An 8,266-nucleotide genomic window follows, 5' to 3' on the forward strand; every position below is an offset into this window, starting at 1 on the left:
CACTATTCTAAACATTGTCTGAACCTCTAGACTGATGTGTCATACTATCAGAGACCTGGCCTGGGGGGACTTTGTGGGTAAGAGACTGTGTGGGAGGGCAGTGAGCACAACCCAAATCCTACATGAGCAATGCTGAAACACCTTATCACAAATGTGCTGCTACGGATGCATATTTAGTTATTTATCTAGGAACAAGGGTGAAATTGGGCAAGGAGAAATCAACAGACTCCTCCCTGAACCACTTCAGAGTTTTTCTATGAGACTAAAGCACACAAAAGAGGCAATTGCAGACCAAATTTCTTATTTTTTATTCTGCCTGTTGAAACTCAAGTTATAGAAGATACAGAAGAGTTTGAAATGAGGCTGAAGAGAAAGGAAGGTCAAATGAGGTGGTCAAGTTTGAAGGCATGGGAGGCTATCCCCTTCTAGGGTGGGTTGTCACACTTGGTTCTGTGTCCATGATGAGCTGCCTGCAAACTCAGGCTCCTGACGTCCCACCAGACCTAGTCCTTGAACTTGCAGATATAAGGTAGCATCGCACCGCAGTTATAATCTCTCCATTTCAGATATCCTAGAGAGACAGAGGAGCTCAGGTAGATGTGGCTGGTGGAGCTCATGAACCCAAGGTTCTGGCGTAGGATTCACAGCCTCTCCCTCATCCTCAGCAGTGTCCTACTCCAGGGGAATGGGACTCAAACAAAGGAGAGATGAGAAGGGGTGGGAGAAGATAAACCAACCCTACATTTTCTTGCTCAAGGGGATTCTCTGACGGTCACACTGAGAAATAGGGAAAAAGAGGATGGAGAGGTCTGGCAGAAAGGAGCTCCTCTGTTGCTTACCTGTGCTTGCTGACAGACTCCCACAGTAGCCGGGGTTTGGGTTAGTGGAGGGGTGTCTCTCCCAGGCAAGGTAATTCAGCACATCCGTGCTACTCCACTCCCATCCACCTGCATTGGGCTCATAGCCCTAGAGAGGATGGAGTCTAGTGAGGTTGAATGGCCATTAAAGGGCTCCTTGCAGGAACCCCTCCCCAGCATCATGGAATTTGGTCTGCTCCTCTAGATGCTGCCTGGGAGCCAAAGCTCTCCTCTGGGAGACTCCTCCTAACTCCTTGCTCTTATTGACAAATCCTGAAGCCCATAAACACAAAGACCAATAGAGCCATTCAGAGTAACCTCTCACTGACTGAACAACAACGAGTGATACGTATGTGATTAGCTTCTGAACCTCAAAGACAGTGTCTGTTCCATAGAGCCAAAATGGATCCTCTCTTCGTTTAGGAATCACTCTGCACAATATGTGTAGACTCTGTGAAGCTCAGAGAACTGAATTACATGGCCTCACGTGCAAATTAAGAAGCAGATTAACTTCAGCAGAGTCAAGAGACTTCCACAGACCTCAGCTGTTCAGCTGGCCACAAGGTCCTCCCTTTTCTCCTAATATCCTCCTGGATCTCTGAGCTTCAAGGCTCTCTAGGGCATTTACTGGGCAGACACAGGGGACAGAGAGTGGGCTCGGGTGGCGATAGCAGCTTGAGAGGTTATACAGAGAAGATGTATTCATACCTCTGTGGGATCATGGAGCCCCATCCAGATGTTTGAGTAAGTGTTCGCACTGTTCTGTACTAGGGAGGCCACAAAGGATGCCTCAGCCCCACTGAGCACAGACACAAGGTGTCCCGAGGGTCTCTTCTGGCAGGCCATCTGTGTGGGGAAGGGAGAGACTCAGGGAAGGCCTGAGACATCACTGGGAGATGGGCAGTGCAGAGGTAGGGGAGAAGAGGTATATATGCAAAAGATGAGGATGCTCACCGTCACCCCCAAGGAACTCTGGGGAATGGAACCCCCCCCCCCCCGCCAGGTCTCTAAGTACTTTCCCAACCTGCAAATCCAAGGACTCACATCTGCATTCATCCAGGATTTTGGTGTCATAAACAAGGCATAGCAGTGGGAGGCATAGGCCTTGGAGCCTTTGGGACACCTGATCCGTGGAGCGGGCACTTCCTTTGGCGAGTCTTCACCTAGGATGGAAGGACACAAAAGACAGAGAAGAGGTGAATAGGAGACTGGGGATCAGGGTGGGAGGTGACCGAGAGGAACGTCTATGGGGTCGGTGCTTGGGGAAGTGATGCCAAAGTCCTGACTGCCTCTCACCACCGCCAACACTTTCAGGATTTCTTGTTCTTTTTTTTTTTTTAAATTTTTTTTTCAACGTTTATTTATTTTTGGGACAGAGAGAGACAGAGCATGAACGGGGGAGGGGCAGAGAGAGAGGGAGACACAGAATCAGAAACAGGCTCCAGGCTCTGAGCCATCAGCCCAGAGCCTGATGCGGGGCTCGAACTCACGGACTGCGAGATCGTGACCTGGCTGAAGTCGGACGCTTAACCGACTGCGCCACCCAGGCGCCCCAGGATTTCTTGTTCTTGAACCAGCCCCACTAAATGAGGAAACCTCTCCTTTCTTTTCATCTTTCCCATTCACAGTCCAACCCTTCCCCACTCTAGGATACACATTCTTGCCCTGGGTCCTCATTTTCCTTCCCCTTATTTTATTTCTGTCCCTTCACACTTTCCTCTTTTGCCTACCAACATAAATGAGAGTGCACTGGCAAGAAGCAAAGGACCTCCTTGCAGTGCTAGTGGACCACTGTGATGCCTGCCACCCCTGGTTACCCTGAAGGATAGTGTGGTGATGGACGAGTTACAGGCCATTTCCTGGTGTGGGGATATATGTCACCAGTACCACGAGAGTCTTCCTTCTCCTCTTGGCCCTGAGCATTCGCAAGGACCCAGTGTTAGAGGCAGAGAAATCTCACCTTGGACCTGAGACAGCAACATCAGGCAGGAGAACAGCATCCAGGACATGCTGGGGAGGTCCGTGTGAGGCCGCATCATGTCTGTGACCTGAGGAAGCAATCAGATTTCGCTACGAGAAGTGTGATCAGAGAGAGGACATATAGAGATGCCACACATCGTCTTTGTCTTTCCTCTGTTAGTCCCCTAGGAATAAGTTCATCTTAGTGACATCCATCCCCTTGTATAGCTCTGGAAAGAACTAGGAAATCTGTACATGCTCCTACCCCATGAGACCTCCCCAGCCTGCCTGTGCTGAGTCTCAGAGCTCCTGTATCTGACAGAGATCCTCCTGTATCTTCCCCCAAATATGTACAGTATAGCTCTTGCCATGGTCTCATCTTCTGTCAGCTTCCACTCACCTGTCTTGCAGGGATTTGCAGTGGTTTGTCATGTCAGAGAAGACTGTGCTTTTATAAGAAAATTAGAAGGAGCGGCACTCAAATGAATGACAGGAATGTGGAGGGAACAGGGGTCATGGGAGGGGCTTCTATTTGTTCAAGGAAATTGCCACCACATGGAGGAGTCTCTTCCCAGCAAAGCGTGGGAATTGCCACAGATACTGCCTCTTTCCAGTTAGCAGGCCAGCACTTTTCCCAACAATAAGTGACATTTGGTCTTTCCCTGTCTCTTCCTTGTTATGGACTGGTTACAAATTGTGGCACTGGAAAATGGAGTTGTTCTTCTGGTGGATATCTCAAGGACTCCCTTTGGCATACATGTGTATTTCTTTCTATTTTGTATAATATAATTAACATAACTAATTATAATTTCATGATAAGTGGAGGTGAGTATGGGAATTACAGGTGAGGGCATAGAAGGAACTGAAACTAATAAACAGATCATATTTCAGGGTTTCCTCTTAAACACGGTGGCAAATTTTAATGAAAATTCAGAATCATCTGATGACTCAATAGGTAACCCAAGATATTAAGGAAAATGAGATGATTAAACTTGTCTTGCCAGTCTCCTGAGCGATGGAGCTTACCTGATGGATACTCATTATTTGATAGATTAAGAAGAAATGGAAATTAAAGCATAAGGAGGACTAGAGTAAGATGAAGAGCCAAAGGAAGAAAGCATGAGGCTTAAAGAAGGGTCAGAGCAGGAATTGGTTGAAATTGTAGATATTGTCCTACATTGCCAGTAAGTTAGAGGTGTGGCATCAAGATGCTCACTGTCCTGGGCTGCTAACAACCTCCCTTGCAAGGCTATCGTTTGGCTTTAGATTAAAAGACATTTATTTCTGTTACATTCTTACTGGGAGAGGGGCAAGCTTCCTGTGGGGGTACTGAGAAAAGTTCCTCAGACAGGTTTACTTTCTGAGTTGGCTATTTTGCCACAGTGAAAACCATGTGGCTCATATGATGTGTTTCAGGGGCGTTTTGGCCAGTCCTACACAAAGTTAGGCTGGGAGTTTCTACAAACCCTTTTTTATACTATATTTTTATAGGCAAGCTTGTGTGTAGATGTCTATGGTAGAGCTTTGTGATGAGGTCATGCAGTTAAGTTCATCATTGATTCATCTCCTCAGAATCCAAACTCAGTGGATCCCACAAATGATCTAATAAGAAATATAGCCAACAGATTCTTTTGTTAAAACGGGAAAAAATTATTACTTTACAAACATACACAAAAATATGTAAATGCAATCCTATGACTAACAGTGAGAGCTCAGTGGAAATTGAAGTTTAAAAGTATAAAAATAGTATATCATAAAATATGATAGTTAAGATGATTAGGAAATTAATCTTGCTACATTAAAAGAATTACTTGAGCAGAAGTTAATAATGACAATTAACAAATCTGGGATGGACTGTGGTCCTGAATTCTTGAAAAATTCAGTGTAATGGAGCAAAGAATCCATTAAAATTTTTTTTTAATGTTTACTTATTTCTGAGACAGAGAGCGACAGAGCATGAGTTGGGGAGGGGCAGAGAGAGAGGGAGACACACAATCAGAAGCAGGCTCCAGGCTCTGAGATGTCAGCACTGAGCCCAACACGGGGCTCAAACTCACAGACCGTGAGATCATGACCTGAGCCAAAGTCTGATGCCTAACCGACTGAACCACCCAGGCGCCCCACAAAGAATCCATTTTAAATTAAAAGAGCCTAAAGAGATATAGCTACCTGACTGAGTGAGTAAATTTTAATTGGATCTTGATTAATAAAGTAAGTCATTTCAGGGACAACTGTGAAATGTGAATATGGACTGATATTTGATAATCCTAGAATTTTAAATTCTCTTTCTTGTGATAATGGTATTATAGTCAGTAGATTTCCTTATACTTCTGATATTTATAGTGAAGTATTTAGAGGTGAAATGTCATGATATCCACAACTTATTTTCAAATTATTCAAGAAAATGTCTGTGTGTGGGGTGGGGAAGAGGTCAAGGAATGATAAATAAAGCAAATATATTACAATATGGTAACAATTACCAAATCTAAGTGTAAGGTGTAATGGTATTATAATATTCTTTCAATTTTTTTCCATATGTCTAAAATTTTCCAAACAAAAGTTATAGGGGCACCTGGGTGGCTCAGTTGGCTGAGTATCCAACTCTTCATTTCAGCTGACAATCATGAGATTGAGCCCCGCATTGGGCTCTGAGCTGAGTGTGGAGCATGCTTGAGATTCTCTCTTTCCCTCTCTCTCTGCCCCTCCCCAGCTTATGCATTCTCTCTGTCTCTCTCAAAATAAATAAACTTCAAAAAAATAAGCAGGTATAGTTTAACTTACATGTTCACTATCAATAATAACACATATGCATTTTTCTCATCATTACCATAAACTACAAATAGCATAATATAGAGCAATATTCATGTAGAATCATATGTACTCTACACATTAAAAATAAATTTTACAAATTCAAATGAAATACTAAAGTATTATAAATAAATAATATTTAACAGTTAGCTATGTAAACAATTAAATAAAAACAAGAAAAAGCAATGAGGTAATTGATATTCTATGTCCAACCAGATAAAAATTGTATCTTCAGTGTTAAAAAGAGTGATCATCAGATACCATCTTTCAAAGCAGAGTTTAAATAGTTGTGAAAATGGAAAACCTCTGAGTCCTTCATTTATCTATAAGAGAAGGAATTATAGGGGTGCCTGGGTGGCTCAGTCGGTTGAGCGGCCGACTTCGGCTCAGGTCATGATCTCACGGTCCGTGAGTTCAAGCCCCGCGTCGGGCTGTGCTGACAGCTCGGAGCCTGGAGCCTGTTTCGGATTCTGTGTCTCCCTCTCTCTGACCCTCCCCTGTTCATGCTCTGTCTCTCTCTGTCTCAAAAATAAATAAACGTTAAATTAAAAAAAAAAAAATTTAAAAAAAAGAGAAGGAATTATATGTGGCTCTCTAAAATTTCTCTTCTTTTCAAACTGTGCTTGGTTTACTGTCCTCCTGAATCTTCCCTGTTGCCAGCTAGAAGGCAGTTAAATTCAGATACTCCTATGAGAAGTTATTAAAACTCAGTTTTGTTTTTATTTTAATTCAAATAATGTTATATTATAATAAACCTTGAGGCTATAATATCCCTAGCTGCAATATAAGACTTTGGTTTCTAATGACAGCTCACTAAACTCAGTAAAAGTTAGTTGTTATTGTTTTATTTGTAATTGTTCTTCCAAACAATCCTCATTAACCAGACACTGAGAAGTTTGCTTAAATGCTATCTTTAAGGGAGCTGGTCTTAGGTTATTTACAGTTCACTTCCTGGTGGTGGGAGAGGAATCCTTACTCTTGGAATAGCCAAGATTGAGCTTTAAAAAGTTTCCTTTGCCAAAAGATAGGATGTCCAGGTTGTACTTCTTACCTCTATTAACTTCCAAGTCCAACAATATTTGCAGATAAGCCTTTGTGTGGTTATTCCTAGAATTTATACAAGGGGAAAATGACCACTTGCGGAAATCTAGTATGTTTCTCCCAAGGATGGTGAAATGTGAAGGGTTCCTGGAATAGCCTTGAAGTATATTTTATTGGAGATTTATCACTAAAGCACACCCAGTTGGGATATATTAACCAAATACCCAAGATGCGACTTTGGTCTTTTCACCTTATCCTAAGCCTGTCAGAAAAAATGGGAACAACAAAAAAAAAAAAATGAGGTGCCATACACTTTGTGAAACAAGGCAGGCTGGCAAACCTCAAAGTCCCTGAGGCCAATGAGGGAAGTTATCAGAGCCCTGGAGAGTTGATACCATAGCTGCTGACGTCTGGTTAATTATATGCAAGTAATGAACAGTAACTATTTTTATCACCTGTGCAGTTATTGGGGGCAATAAAGCTCTTATCAGGAAACTGTCAATTTTCGTTTGGTTTCAGCGCCTCACATTGGTCTTAGAACAATTCCCTGTTGCGTATCATGTTGGTTCTTCCAATATATTTGAGTGTTTGATAAAGGCTATTTTTTGTTACTTAATTGTCTTTTAGGATAAACTAGTCATGATACAAAATGTTCTTCATTTGGGAAAAAAGTGAGATTATATTTCCAGCTGGTCACCATCATTTATAATCAGTTTGTTGGTGGAAACTCTGCAGATCTGAAATGCATTTCCAGAGTTTATATTTCTTTTGGCAGCAAATAAAAATAAAAATCAGAAATGCTTTCATAGCTGTGCTGCTTTTCTTTTTATTATGCATTGTTTTTATGATACAGAAAAAATTAATAAACATGTATGTATTCACCATCTAGAATGAACAGCAATCATATCTTGCCATTTTCACATCTTTATTTTTTTAAGAAATAAAGAAGTAAACAAGAAGTAATGAAGAAATAACCTAGTAGCTATTTCTTACTTCTTACTTAATTTTTACTTCTTCTCCATTATGAATTTTCTAATCATTCTTCCAATTTATATTTTTGAGCATTTGTTGAACATAGATATATCAACTCTATGTAGTATTATCTTATATTTCTAGATTAACATACATGTCATATTTCATATAACATTCTACAATTTTTTTGTTCATTTGACCTTAGGTTTAAAATCTACTTTGAGATAAATAGTCTAATTCTTTGATTTTATTTTTTTTATTTTTTTATTTTTATTTATTTATTTTTTTTTTAGCAAGCTCCTATTCCATCTCCTGGCTCCAAAAATCCATTTAATATATTGTCCTCGGATAGAGGACGTATCAGATATTAAACTGATAAGAACAGATACTACACTTGATCTTAGCCAAAAGGCCAAGAAGCGATTAATTCTTTGATTTTAAATGCAATGTAGTATTTACTCATCTAAGTATTTCAAAAGTATGTATCCTTTCTTCTATTGGTGGAAATTTACCACTTTTCATTGATTTTAAGATTTGTAATTTACCCCATTTTAAAATCTCTAAAATCGGGGGTTGCGTGGGTGGCTCATTCCATTTAAGTGTCTGACTTCGGCTCAGGTTGTGATCTC

General features: G+C 41.1%; 1 protein-coding gene and 1 pseudogene across 2 annotated transcripts; both read right to left on the reverse strand.

Annotated features, from left to right (window-relative positions):
* Positions 1-284: 284 nt before the first annotated feature.
* On the reverse strand, positions 285-3,269 carry LOC123581026 (lithostathine-like). 2 transcript variants are annotated; one of them, XM_045446644.1, is made up of 6 exons: positions 3,217-3,269; positions 2,818-2,905; positions 1,902-2,020; positions 1,566-1,703; positions 840-966; positions 285-571 (listed from the first exon to the last, which is right to left on the reverse strand). In XM_045446644.1, the coding sequence occupies exons 2-6, from the start codon at positions 2,894-2,896 to the stop codon at positions 504-506; spliced, it is 531 nt and encodes a 176-aa protein (XP_045302600.1). In that variant the 5' UTR covers positions 2,897-2,905; positions 3,217-3,269; the 3' UTR covers positions 285-503. The 2 variants fall into 2 exon arrangements, with proteins under 2 accessions (XP_045302600.1, XP_045302599.1); XM_045446643.1 differs by lacking the exon at positions 3,217-3,269 and adding an exon at positions 3,082-3,210.
* Positions 3,270-7,909: 4,640 nt separating this feature from the next.
* LOC123581803 lies at positions 7,910-8,061 on the reverse strand (annotated as a pseudogene).
* Positions 8,062-8,266: the final 205 nt, after the last annotated feature.

This window comes from Leopardus geoffroyi, chromosome A3 (genome assembly GCF_018350155.1).
Source record: "Leopardus geoffroyi isolate Oge1 chromosome A3, O.geoffroyi_Oge1_pat1.0, whole genome shotgun sequence".
Classification (NCBI taxonomy): domain Eukaryota; kingdom Metazoa; phylum Chordata; class Mammalia; order Carnivora; family Felidae; genus Leopardus; species Leopardus geoffroyi.

What these genes read in the sequence shown, in the direction of transcription:
- LOC123581026 (XM_045446643.1), bottom strand. Translation starts at nt 3,195, where the DNA reads ATGAGACCATGGCAAGAGCTATACTGTACATATTTGGGGGAAGATACA. An exon ending in GGCTGGGGAGGTCTCATGGG is followed by an intron (nt 2,906 to 3,081) that starts GTAGGAGCATGT and finishes TTGCTTCCTCAG; the next exon opens with GTCACAGACATGATGCGGCC. An exon ending in GTTGCTGTCTCAGGTCCAAG is followed by an intron (nt 2,021 to 2,817) that starts GTGAGATTTCTC and finishes CTTCCATCCTAG; the next exon opens with GTGAAGACTCGCCAAAGGAA.